The sequence below is a fragment of the Phytophthora infestans genome, genomic scaffold (genome assembly GCF_000142945.1).
Source record: "Phytophthora infestans T30-4 supercont1.7 genomic scaffold, whole genome shotgun sequence".
NCBI classification, from domain to species: domain Eukaryota; phylum Oomycota; class Peronosporomycetes; order Peronosporales; family Peronosporaceae; genus Phytophthora; species Phytophthora infestans.
Window position 1 is genome coordinate 3,097,521 of NW_003303752.1, and position 13,427 is coordinate 3,110,947.

Genomic DNA, 13,427 nt, shown 5'->3' on the forward strand with positions numbered 1-13,427 from the left:
CGACATAGAAACGTTCGGGTTGGCGTTCGTCATTTGACTTTTGGAAAAGGTCGATTGGTGTTACGACCGCCCACCATGTCTGGCCAGGACTGCAAAAGGTCCGATGAAGCGGTGCTTCAGCTTGTTGCTGCCGACAGAGCTGACAGTGTCTAGCGGTAGGTTCCTCGTGTCTAATAGCACTAAGTCCCCCACTTTAAATACACTTAAGTTTCCTCTTCCATGTTTGTCTGAGTACTCCTTTTGTCTATCCTGGGCCGCTGCCATGGCATCGCGGACCCTGCTGACAATGTTCAGCTTGGTATCCATAAAGGATTCCACCTGTTTCCGCAGCGAAACTGGCCTCACATCCGAGACCTGGGAGGAAAGGGCTTTCCGAGCCTCTCCCCCACTTAGAATAGAGGAGTCAGTGTTTCCTCGAAGAGTGAGAGGCACTCTGGGGTGGCGGAAGCCGTTCAAGTAGAACGGCGTGAACCCCGTGGACGCGTGCACCGCGTTGTTGAGCGCAAACTCAACAACTGGAAGCTGCGTCGACCACGTACGTGGCGCTGCCGCGCACACACTGCGCAGAGTGTCCTCGAGCACTCGATTGACGCGCTCTGTTTGGCCGTCTGTCTGCGGATGATCCGCAGTGGACATCTGCAGACGAGTTCCCAGTAAAGGGAACAGCGTTTTCCAAAACGCAGCAGTGAACCGCGGGTCTCGGTCCGAGACAATCGTCTCCGGGAGACCGTGATAGCGGAACACGCCATCGACGAACAACCTTGCAATTTGTTCGCCCGTCACAGTGACGGGAACTGGAGCAAGATGTACCATCTTGCTCAGCCGACACACGAACACCAAAATTCCGGTGTTGCCGTGTCCGTCGGCGGGAAGCCCAAAGATGAAGTCAAGACTCATCGACTTCCAACAATCAGCCGGTACGGGCAGGCTCTGTAGTGGAGCCGAAGAGTGCCCTGCGGGTTTAACCCGCTGACATGTTTCACATGTCTTGACGTACCGGGCGACCCACTTGTACATGTGGGTCCACCAGAAGGACTGAGAGACCGACAGAAAGGTCTTCTCGCGGCCCAAGTGGCCGCTGGAGGGCGCGTCATGCGCCTCCGCGAGGATGTCGAACTTCAGATCCTCGTCGTTGGGTACAACCACCCGTGGAGGATCAGTGGGCTCTACCCGATAATAGAGGAGGCCCTCCTTCAACTCATATCGGTGGAGCCGTGAGCGCTGTCGCGACGAGAGCCAGTCGGACTTCGCGCTCGTTCCGGCCTTAAGGAACTTGACGATAGGCGCGACAGCCTCATCGTCCCGATACGCCATGCGTATCCGATCATATAGATCCGTTGTCACCCGCGTGATGTGGGCCAACTCATAGTCGGGACGCCTAGCGAGGGCGTCCCGCAAGCACGTTGAGCTTGCCCGGCTTGTACTCGACGCCGAAGTTATATTCCGCGAAGAAGGACAGCCACCTCGCCATCCGTTGGGAGAGGTGAGGCGAGTTAGTCGCCGTCCTCAAGGACGCGTGGTCTGTGTAGATCACAAAGGGCGTAGAGCCCAGAAGGTGAACACGGAACTTCACAAGGGCATATTTCATTGCCAGGAGCTCCTTGTCATGGACAGGGTAGTTCCGCTCGGCGGCTTTGAGCTGCCTGGACTGGAATGAGATGACTCGTTCCTGTCCAGCCGTGTCGTCCTGCAGCAATGCACACCCGATGGCGTAATCGGAGGCATCGCAGACGACGCTAAACGGCTTCGTCTCGTCCGGCAGAGCCAGGACAGGGGCCTCTTGGAGACTGGCCTTGATGCTGTCAAAAGCATCCTGGTGCTCTTGCTCCCAGCGCCAGTCGACGTCCTTCTGAAGGAGGCTCGACAAGGGCTTAGCGAAGCCCGCGTACCCAGCGCTGTACTTGTGAAGGTAGTTGGCCAAACCCAACCACTTTCGAAGATCCTTCTGGGATCGGGGCGTCGGCCATGCTGCTATGGCCTTGACCTTGTCTGGGTCAGCCCGAACGCCCACGTTGCTTACGAAGCAACCGAGAACTTTGATCTCTGGTGACGCGAAAACGCACTTGTCGATGTTGGCGTAGAGCTTGTTCGCTCGCATCACGTCCAACACTCGACGGAGGTGTCCTAGATGCACCTCCATGGCCGTTTTGCCTCCCTCGGCACGGCTATGGACGAAAATGTCGTCGAAGTACGTCTGTACGAAGGTACGCAAAGGGCGGAACAATTGCGTCACCAGGCGATTGAACGTCGCCGGGGCGTTAGACAAGCCCTGCGGCATGACGAGCCACTCCCAAAGCATGCCGCTTGGAGTGCTTACCGCGGTGAGCGGGATGTCACTCTCTCGCATCAGGATTTGGTAGTATCCGTCTACCAAATCCAGCGCACTGTACAGTACGCTCCCCGGCCATGTTGTTCAACAACACATCCTTTCGTGGGGATCGGTGTTTGGGCCGGCACCGTTGCGTTGTTCAGCTTGTTATAAGCGTGAACCAGACGCCACTTTCCGTTCGGCTTACGAACGCAGAAAGTCGGCGTCGAGTGCGGGGATTTCGACTCCCGCACCATGCCTGCCTTCGCTTTCGCGGCGAAGAAGGCATCAATGACCTCGCACTGTTCGCGCGGGAGAGGCCATTGCCTCGTGACACAATACTTTGTGCCGGGCACGAGATCAATCTCGTGCCGTACGCCTCGATCCGGTGGGAGTTGGGTCGGTGGGTGTTTATTCACCACGTCCGCATACTCCGTCACCAAAGGATACACCGGATCCTTGGGGTTCTTGAGAATCTCAGAACCCAAGCGCGCCTGACGCTGCTTGTTCATGTCTTCCAGGACGTTCTCGTCCAAGACAGAGGAGGAGTTCAGCTCCTCCTGAGTGGTCTCAGGTCTCATGAGTACCATCTCAGCGATCTCTCCAGCCTTGAGGTTGGCCAGGAAAGACTCAGCCGTCATTTCCTCGAGGTTCAGTATCTCTGCAACCTCTGGCAACGGTTCCAAGTGGACACCAGATGCCTTGACGGGTAAACCCGTCTCGCTATCGAAGATGTGATAACACTCTTCCACCGGCCTTGTCGGAGGAGCCCGGGCCCTGGACTCCGAGTCGCTTGAAGCGACGTCGATCGGAACGAAGTTCGGATCCGACTTGAGGCGGCGGCGGCGTCTCTGCCGACGGCTTCTGTGACGGGGAGCTTTGCTGCCCACGTCTAGGGATGTCGTCGCTACGACATCCGAGGCACTCGTGGCCTCGTGTGGTACTGTTGTACCCACACAGGAAGCGTGTTCCACGCCTTCCTCTTCAGTTAGGGTCTGGGCGACCGCGTGTGGCACTGTGTTACCCACACAGGAAGCGTATCCGACGTCTTCCTCTTCAGTTATGGTCTGGGCGACCGTGTGTGGCACTGTGTTACCCACACAGGAAGCGTATCCGACGTCTTCCTCTTCAGTTATGGTCTGGGCGACCGTGAGTGGAACTCTGTTACCCACTCTGAACACGCTGTTCTCAGTGTTCATGACAGCTGCAGCTGTCTGCGGAACTAAGTTACCCGCCTGTGGACCTAAGTTACCCACTTGGCCGGCGCCTCTTCTGGGCGCGGCCACCATCAAAACATCCTCGGAGTCGTCATATACGTCGACGACTCCCAAGCATCTGCCGGATGCTTTGGTACCCTGGCAGCCCTCGCGGGCGCCCCGGGTCCTGACAGAGGTGGGAACATGACTCACCAATGCTCTGTCGGACTGCGCAGGGCGGCTGGCACCGATTGCCTTGCCTCGCCAGTCGATCCAGGGCTCGTGCTTCTCGAGCCAGGGCATGCCCAGGATCATATCATATGGATCCATATCGAGAACAGTGAACTGTTCGAGGCTGTCAAAGTCTTCAAACTTGACAGCCAGATCCACTTGGACGTTGGGGACAGTGACGACCTTCCCGTCGGCCAGTCGCACTGACACCGTCCCGTTGCCCTTGCTTTCTCGCAAAGCTTCGGACAACTTGTTGCTGTTACGAGCAACCGTCTGGCGGCGTGCGAAATTCTTCGACGCCCCAGAGTCAATCAAGATTCTAAAGGGGTGATCGTACCCCCGTACACATCCGTGTACTACGAGCAACCCGCCGCTGCTCTTCGCCGATTCGAGAGTGCGAAGACTCTCAGGGGCTAAGTCCCCGTGGTACGCGCCACCCGCGCACCCATCACGAAGACTTAGTTCTTCCCCAGTAGGGCGCCCCGCCCCTACTGGTTCCCTGCGTTCCCCTGTCCCCGGGATCCTGGCTTCTGCCAGCGACCCTTGAGGACGGGCTTGGGGAAGGACCGTCTGCGGAGTCTTTCCGCGGGACAGTCGCGCTTGAAGTGGCCCATCTTCCCACAGCCGAAGCAGCGGATGTCACGCTGTTCGGCGGACCCGAGTTCCATGGGAACTGGTCCGTTGGGGCTTGTTCGACCGGGAGCCGACAAGGAACTCCCAGGCCACGCTGAGGCCGGCGTACGCGCCTGGCGATGGCTGTATTCTTCTTGAAGAGCCACTTGAATCGCCTCTTCAAGGGTGTTTGCCTGCACCCGGAACAGCTGAGTGCGTGCGGGGCCCACTCGAAGGCCGTCCATGAACACAGTCATCTTGATGTGTTCATTGAGTGGGTTTCCCACTAGGGACGCCGTGAGCTCCCGTATCTCTTGCACATACTCGTGCAGTTCGCGTCTTCCTTGTTTACACGCGAGGAAGCGCGAACGCTGGCGGTACTCGTAGTTCGCCGGGAGGAACGCGGCTCGGAGCTGTTCGCACAGCTGAGCCCAGGATGTGAAACATCCAGGGGATGTCGCTTCCCGAGTGTACACCCAACTCTTAGCACGACCGCTAAGGTTGGAGAGTGCAAAAGCAACACGCAGTTGCTCGGTCGAGATCAGAGCCGCGTCCATCGCGAGCTCTACTTCTCGGACCCAGAAGTGAAGGTTCTCGCCTTCCTTCCCTTCATACGGCTTTACCTTCAGCCGTATTGGCTTCGGGTGAGGCGGGTTTGCTCCCGCCGCCGGAGCCTGCAGGTTCTCCCGCACATGCGCGATGAGGCCCTGCTCGTACGCGTCGAATGCATTGACGCGCTCGAGCTGCTCAGCCGGTGTTGATACCACCAGGCTCTGCAGGGCCTCCATCCCGAAGATGCCTGCCATCTTCCGAACCGACTCGAACTGAGAGTCGTTCATATGGGAGAAGTCGTTCCTATCCATGGCAACGAACTTCGGAGGTTCAGGTAGTCTACCCGCGATGGCGTGGATTGACTACAAGTGCTACCAAGTGTGACGGGGTCACACAGCACCTTGCGCTAGAGGAAGTTATCTTCCGAGAGTATACAAACTCTCAGTGAACGGCAGTTCACTGGTCCCCTCTTTAATTAAAGAGAGCGAAGTGACCTAAATAAGGTAGATTGTAAACTGAGTATATTTATAGGTAGGTTAAGTTTGAGGTTAATACAAACTATCAGTTACCTATAGTAATGCAATGTCATTTAACCAATGGTTGGTTTTGAATGACCTTGGTACCTTGTACCAAATATCCCGGAGTATGACATGTCATACTCCTGAAGTGTGAAGTGTCACACTTCATGTAACCAGGGTACACTTAGTGCTACGTACCCCGTTACATCGTCGGCACACAAAGTATTGTACAGCGGCGTTCTTAGGGTGGGAAATAATCCTGTATAACGTTCAGCAGGTATTGATGGCAATGTGTTGCCCAAAGCGTTTTCCCACAACGAGTGAGCGTAGAGGGAGGACCATCCCACAACGGCATAAAAGCGGACGCCACACTTATCCGGCTTGGAGGGCATAAATGGCTTCGCCCGTGACCTGGCCTTAGTTCGAGCAGTCATCTCGTCAATACTGCTAACGCCCACGGGCACTGCATACTCTGCAAAGCGCTTCTGGAAATGCTTCATAATCCTCTACAACGCCACAATGGGTCTTTTTACTTGTCAAAGGTCGGGCGTTCTGGTGGGTGTAACGTCAGTGCTCCACGTATCTGCTGAAATAGCGTCCTTGTCATTGTTTCAATAAAGGCAGACTGGCCTAGAAAGCGGTGATCAGACCAAAACGCGGCAATCTCATTCATTGGACAAAAACGCATCGCAATTTCGAGACCTATATAGGCGTTGTACTCACTATCCGTAAAGCAGTATGACCGTCAAAGACCAATACATCCCACGTCCATTTACGCAGGCGATCTTTCAGTGTGGAGGTGAAGAACAACGCAAATACACCGACTTCTCGCTGGGAATCGTATGCGTTTGCCACTTTGTCTGATATAGCATCGTGTAGACTGCTGTTATCGCGGAGAGAAGCGATATACTGCTCTGCTATGACACTATTTGCTTCCCAGATAGCCCGACAAGCTTGCACAGTAGTATCACCAGCAGCGCTCTCCTCTACTTCAGTACCGCAATCCTCTTCTCCGGTGTACACCACTGGCTCCAGTGCTTGCAACACCTTAAGAAGCATCACGGTCGACTCCTGATACGTCGTCCTTCGCGGCTTCGACTTCCCAGTCGCCTGGCAGGTCGTCAACGCTACCATCTTCTCTCGACATGGTGTTCGTGAGGTCTGGGTCGAATCTTTGTAACTGAGGGGGGGGATACCTCTAATACGCTTATATCACTGAGTTGTCGTAGTAACGTAGCGCAGGGAGATGCTTCGGAAGGGGTCGATTGAAAATGACAGGTCAACTCCGACACCTGACTTTGATCGGGCTAAACACCTACCTTTGACCGACCTAATGTCCGAATGGCTGGCATTCACCCGGCACTCAGAGATTTACTATGCTGTCAGAATTTGAGGTGACGTACGCATTAGATATTGGTTGGAGAGGCTTTGTTCCCATTACGTTTTTTTGATTGATATAGCTACGGTGGCTAGTGTGCTGGGAATTTCCGACCGCAGTCTCGTTCGGTGGTACAATCTTTTTCGCACGATAGGCAATGTGCTTAAAGCTGGTCTCGTTCAAAGACATCAATGTGGCCTCGCGACGTATGTGCTTTCGTACAGGAGTTTGTGAAAGTTAATCCGCGTTTTACTTCGCAGAGCTACGCAGCGACCTACATACACGCTACAAAGACTCTATCAACGTCCGACTCGACAATAGGTCGTGCGCTACGCTTTAGCCTAAATCTAACAAGGAATGTGCTCACTAAACGCCCAAGGGAAAGCGTACCTTGCGAACGCCGCGAGTATGCTGGTCGTCTCGCTCCCTTCAACTGTAGTACAGACCACTTTTTTTGTCGACGAAACATCAAAAGACGAATGGTCAGTTATTGTTTGTGTTTTATTTAAATGATAAATATATTTTTACTTACTTTTTTGTAGATTCGTACTGCATCGATATGGCTGGTCTGCCAGAAACACGCCGGCGCATGCAACTATACCGTTTAGTCGCGGTAAACGAGTCTCCCTCCTTGCCGCAATGGATTCCAAAGTTTTTTTGCGTGGGGTAATGTTGAGGTCTGCTAGTTTTCTCAAAGTCTTCAAGACTGCAATTCTACCCTTACTTAATCCGTGGCCATTGCCACGATTAGTTGAGGGAATGGGCAATGCTAAGATCCACTTGTACAAAGAACTTCGGGATATGATTCACGAGAGAGGGATTTAACTCTTTTTCCTACCCCCTACTTGCCAGACCTCAACTAAATTGAAGTCGGGTTCTCGTTTGCTTAAGCGATGGCTCCAACGCCATGCGCATATAGCGTTTTGTGAAGATCCGATCGCAGTTCTTAATGCTCTTATGTAGTCGTACACAAGGCAAAAAAGGATACAGGAGAAAAATTGTATAGCTACTGTGGTTATAAGTAAAAATGTATTGTCAAAACCAGAAATGTAGGTACCTCAGGACATGAAAGAGCTTGTGTTGTTCTTAGCTGTCAATGCGATCGCTATCCATGTTGTCCGCGGGGGCCGGCGTCGATACCTCGGTCGGCTCTCTACATGGCGCTGGAGCTGGGGAGTTCGAGAACATCGCGGACGTCCAGACTGGCATACCCTGAATCTTGATACGCACAAGCCCGTAATTAGCATCAACAAGCACCTGTCCTCCTTGCATTGCGTCGTCCATCGCTGTTTGCTGCGCGTCGATCGGTGGAATGATGTGTTGACAAGTATGACTAGCGGTACCTCGCCCAGAAGCCTTGTTTGTGCAATTGCCAGGTAGTGCTGTGTAGCAAGGTCAGCCGTGATTCCCTGTTCTCGCAGAAGGCCGGCAGCACGAGGCATTTGTTCTTGAATGCTAGTCGCAGCAGCTCGTCGCAGAATCGTCGTTCTCTCGACAGGTTTTGGTACGTAAATGTATAGCTCAAGCACGAAACCTGCTTGCCCGCTGTTCCGCGCCTTGCTTTGTGTTATGTGTTATCGAGCTGAACTTGCATAGCGCTACTGTCGCTGCAAAAGACCTGAAAGTCCTTTTAAAAACCGTTATTGTGGGGTATAAGTAGATGAAAGAAGTCGGAGCGCCACTGGCCGGTAGTTTGTTCACAAAATGCTCTTCCACTTTGGCGTGAAGAACACGGTACCCGTCTGCAATTCTGAATACAAACGTAGGAGAAGGAGCAAGTTGGTTACGACACGATCCGTAAGGATTCCCATTCTTAATAAAAAAACGGCAGGTAAGACTCGTTTAAAGAGGAATGACTGACTCCATTCCAAAATTAAAATGAGTAACAGCAACAATTATTAAGGCTTACCATACACGCAGTACCAGCGTCGTCCACCAGGCTTGAGGTCAGGGCTCCGTCAGTGCTGGATCTCTGGCGCCATCTGCTCTCATAGCTTCTTGCGTCTTTACCGTCTAGCTGCCCAAATATTAGCCTCCGAGGAATCGAACCTCCATCATTCGCGTGCGAGTGTTTTTCGTTAAGCTACAGAGGTACTAGGGTGGTGAAGGCCGGTAGGTAGTCGCAAACAGGTGGTCGGACTTCGTCCTTGCCTTACAGTCGCCTTCATGCACGCCATCGTTCTCTGTGTCGACCTCTCCCGCTTGCCCTCCAGGCTGGAGGGCAAGCTGGAGTCCAGCTGCTTGATTCTTGAATGAGCGGACGCGACGGTGTGTGCTGGCTTCTATTCACAAATGAAGTGTTTTCTACTGATTGAAAAAAACGTTGAGGGGTGGGGTACATTTACGGGACGTGTCACTTGCCTTTCCAAAGCCAGATTTAGTTTTTCAAGTACCGGCGTAGTACTTGGTATTGAACACAGTAACATGTCTTTTTTATGGGTTTAATTACCCGGGCTATCTACGCAAGTGGCTACATGTAGCTACCTGGTTAAGAAGGAATTATCCCACGTTGGTGTGAGATACGCAATGGGTACATTTATTGGTCTGCATGCATTTAGGGCATTTATTGGCTGAAAGTCAATATCTTAAACCAACTAGAATTCTAGTGTTATGTCAACCATTCATAAGCAAATACCTTTCATTTAAAGTATTAGGTTAGGAGGAAACCCCAAACAAAACAAATAAGCAATTCTCAATTATGACGGAAATATGCTTTGCTATCATATTAAGTAAATCTATACTTAAGTGAAACGCAACTTGCGCTTCCTCATACACGTGCGCCAACGTGTAAGCTCAAGTAGTGGGCACAGAGTAGGCCTTTTACAGGCTCGGTACAGCTCCAATCCACTGTAGCATCGCTTGCACGCCAAAAGAAGCGCTGCATCTTCAAGTTACTGCAATCAACGAGCTGACTCAAACGCTTAGGAGCAAAATTTAGCTATGCTTTGTATAGCACGTCGTGTTTACCCCTACAAATAGCACGCGTGTCGGTGTCTGGCTCCATTACAAAGCACTATTTACCTTGACCTGCGATGTAACGGGGTACGTAGCACTAAGTGTACCCTGGTTACATGAAGTGTGACACTTCACACTTCAGGAGTATGACATGTCATACTCCGGGATATTTGGTACAAGGTACCAAGGTCATTCAAAACCAACCATTGGTTAAATGACATTGCATTTCTATAGGTAACTGATAGTTTGTATTAACCACAAACTTAACCTACCTATAAATATACTCAGTTTACAATCTACCTTATTTAGGTCACTTCGCTCTCTTTAATTAAAGAGGGGACCTGTGAACTGCCGTTCACTGAGAGTTTGTATACTCTCGGAAGATAACTTCCTCTAGCGCAAGGTGCTGTGTGACCCCGTCACACTTGGTAGCACTTGTAGTCAATCCACGCCATCGCGGGTAGACTACCTGAACCTCCGAAGTTCGTTGCCATGGATAGGAACGACTTCTCCCATATGAACGACTCTCAGTTCGAGTCGGTTCGGAAGATGGCAGGCATCTTCGGGATGGAGGCCCTGCAGAGCCTGGTGGTATCAACACCGGCTGAGCAGCTCGAGCGCGTCAATGCATTCGACGCGTACGAGCAGGGCCTCATCGCGCATGTGCGGGAGAACCTGCAGGCTCCGGCGGCGGAAGCAAACCCGCCTCACCCGAAGCCAATATGGCTGAAGGTAAAGCCGTATGAAGGGAAGGAAGGCGAGAACCTTCACTTCTGGGTCCGAGAAGTAGAGCTCGCGATGGACGCGGCTCTGATCTCGACCGAGCAACTGCGTGTTGCTTTTGCACTCTCCAACCTTAGCGGTCGTGCTAAGAGTTGGGTGTACACTCGGGAAGCGACATCCCCTGGATGTTTCACATCCTGGGCTCAGCTGTGCCAACAGCTCCGAGCCGCGTTCCTCCCGGCGAACTACGAGTACCGCCAGCGTTCGGGCTTCCTCGCGTGTAAACAACGAAGACGCGAACTGCACGAGTATGTGCTAGATATATGGGAGCTCACGGCGTCGCTAGCGGGAAATCTACTCAATGAACACATCAAGATGACTGTGTTCATGGACGGCCTTCGAGTGGGCCCCGCACGCACTCAGCTGTTCCGGGTGCAGGCAAGCACCCTTGAAGAGGCGATTCAAGTGGCTCTTCAAGAAGAGTACAGCCATCGCCAGGCGCGTACGCCGGCCTCAGCGTGGCCTGGGAGTTCCTTGTCGGCTCCCGGTCGAACAAGCCCCAACGGACCAGTTCCCATGGAACTCGGGTCCGCCGAACAGCGTGACATCCGCTGCTTCGGCTGTGGGAAGATGGGCCACTTCAAGCGCGACTGTCCCGCGGAAAGACTCCGCAGACGGTCCTTCCCCAAGCCCGTCCTCAAGGGTCGCTGGCAGAAGCCAGGATCCCGGGGACAGGGGAACGCAGGGAACCAGTAGGGGCGGGGCGCCCTACTGGGGAAGAACTAAGTCTTCGTGATGGGTGCGCGGGTGGCGCGTACCACGGGGACTTAGCCCCTGAGAGTCTTCGCACTCTCGAATCGGCGAAGAGCAGCGGCGGGTTGCTCGTAGTACACGGATGTGTACGGGGGTACGATCACCCCTTTAGAATCTTGATTGACTCTGGGGCGTCGAAGAATTTCGCACGCCGCCAGACGGTTGCTCGTAACAGCAACAAGTTGTCCGAAGCTTTGCGAGAAAGCAAGGGCAACGGGACGGTGTCAGTGCGACTGGCCGACGGGAAGGTCGTCACTGTTCCCAACGTCCAAGTGGATCTGGCTGTCAAGTTTGAAGACTTTGACAGCCTCGAACAGTTCACTGTTCTCGATATGGATCCATATGATATGATCCTGGGCATGCCCTGGCTTGAGAAGCACGAGCCCTGGATCGACTGGCGAGGCAAGGCAATCGGTGCCAGCCGCCCTGCGCAGTCCGACAGAGCATTGGTGAGTCATGTTCCCACCTCTGTCAGGACCCGGGGCGCCCGCGAGGGCTGCCAGGGTACCAAAGCATCCGGCAGATGCTTGGGAGTCGTCGACGTATATGACGACTCCGAGGATGTTTTGATGGTGGCCGCGCCCAGAAGAGGCGCCGGCCAAGTGGGTAACTTAGGTCCACAGGCGGGTAACTTAGTTCCGCAGACAGCTGCAGCTGTCATGAACACTGAGAACAGCGTGTTCAGAGTGGGTAACAGAGTTCCACTCACGGTCGCCCAGACCATAACTGAAGAGGAAGACGTCGGATACGCTTCCTGTGTGGGTAACACAGTGCCACACACGGTCGCCCAGACCATAACTGAAGAGGAAGACGTCGGATACGCTTCCTGTGTGGGTAACACAGTGCCACACGCGGTCGCCCAGACCTTAACTGAAGAGGAAGGCGTGGAACACGCTTCCTGTGTGGGTACAACAGTACCACACGAGGCCACGAGTGCCTCGGATGTCGTAGCGACGACATCCCTAGACGTGGGCAGCAAAGCTCCCCGTCACAGAAGCCGTCGGCAGAGACGCCGCCGCCGCCTCAAGTCGGATCCGAACTTCGTTCCGATCGACGTCGCTTCAAGCGACTCGGAGTCCAGGGCCCGGGCTCCTCCGACAAGGCCGGTGGAAGAGTGTTATCACATCTTCGATAGCGAGACGGGTTTACCCGTCAAGGCATCTGGTGTCCACTTGGAACCGTTGCCAGAGGTTGCAGAGATACTGAACCTCGAGGAAATGACGGCTGAGTCTTTCCTGGCCAACCTCAAGGCTGGAGAGATCGCTGAGATGGTACTCATGAGACCTGAGACCACTCAGGAGGAGCTGAACTCCTCCTCTGTCTTGGACGAGAACGTCCTGGAAGACATGAACAAGCAGCGTCAGGCGCGCTTGGGTTCTGAGATTCTCAAGAACCCCAAGGATCCGGTGTATCCTTTGGTGACGGAGTATGCGGACGTGGTGAATAAACACCCACCGACCCAACTCCCACCGGATCGAGGCGTACGGCACGAGATTGATCTCGTGCCCGGCACAAAGTATTGTGTCACGAGGCAATGGCCTCTCCCGCGCGAACAGTGCGAGGTCATTGATGCCTTCTTCGCCGCGAAAGCGAAGGCAGGCATGGTGCGGGAGTCGAAATCCCCGCACTCGACGCCGACTTTCTGCGTTCGTAAGCCGAACGGAAAGTGGCGTCTGGTTCACGCTTATAACAAGCTGAACAACGCAACGGTGCCGGCCCAAACACCGATCCCACGAAAGGATGTGTTGTTGAACAACATGGCCGGGAGCGTACTGTACAGTGCGCTGGATTTGGTAGACGGATACTACCAAATCCTGATGCGAGAGAGTGACATCCCGCTCACGCGGTAAGCACTCCAAGCGGCATGCTTTGGGAGTGGCTCGTCATGCCGCAGGGCTTGTCTAACGCCCCGGCGACGTTCAATCGCCTGGTGACGCAATTGTTCCGCCCTTTGCGTACCTTCGTACAGACGTACTTCGACGACATTTTCGTCCATAGCCGTGCCGAGGGAGGCAAGACGGCCATGGAGGTGCATCTAGGACACCTCCGTCGAGTGTTGGACGTGATGCGAGCGAACAAGCTCTACGCCAACATCGACAAGTGCGTTTTCGCGTCACCAGAGATCAAAGTTCTCGGTTGCT

The 13,427-nt window shown here is 53.9% G+C and overlaps 2 protein-coding genes across 2 annotated transcripts; both read right to left on the reverse strand.

The window, feature by feature from the left end:
* Positions 1-6,100: 6,100 nt before the first annotated feature.
* On the reverse strand, positions 6,101-6,574 carry PITG_05416 (uncharacterized protein; the record flags this gene model as incomplete). Its single annotated transcript, XM_002999021.1, has 1 exon — positions 6,101-6,574. One exon carries the CDS (start codon positions 6,562-6,564, stop codon positions 6,466-6,468), a length of 99 nt encoding a protein of 32 aa, XP_002999067.1.
* Positions 6,575-7,881: 1,307 nt separating this feature from the next.
* On the reverse strand, positions 7,882-9,076 carry PITG_05417 (uncharacterized protein; the record flags this gene model as incomplete). Its single annotated transcript, XM_002999022.1, has 1 exon — positions 7,882-9,076. One exon carries the CDS (start codon positions 8,077-8,079, stop codon positions 7,882-7,884), a length of 198 nt encoding a protein of 65 aa, XP_002999068.1.
* Positions 9,077-13,427: the final 4,351 nt, after the last annotated feature.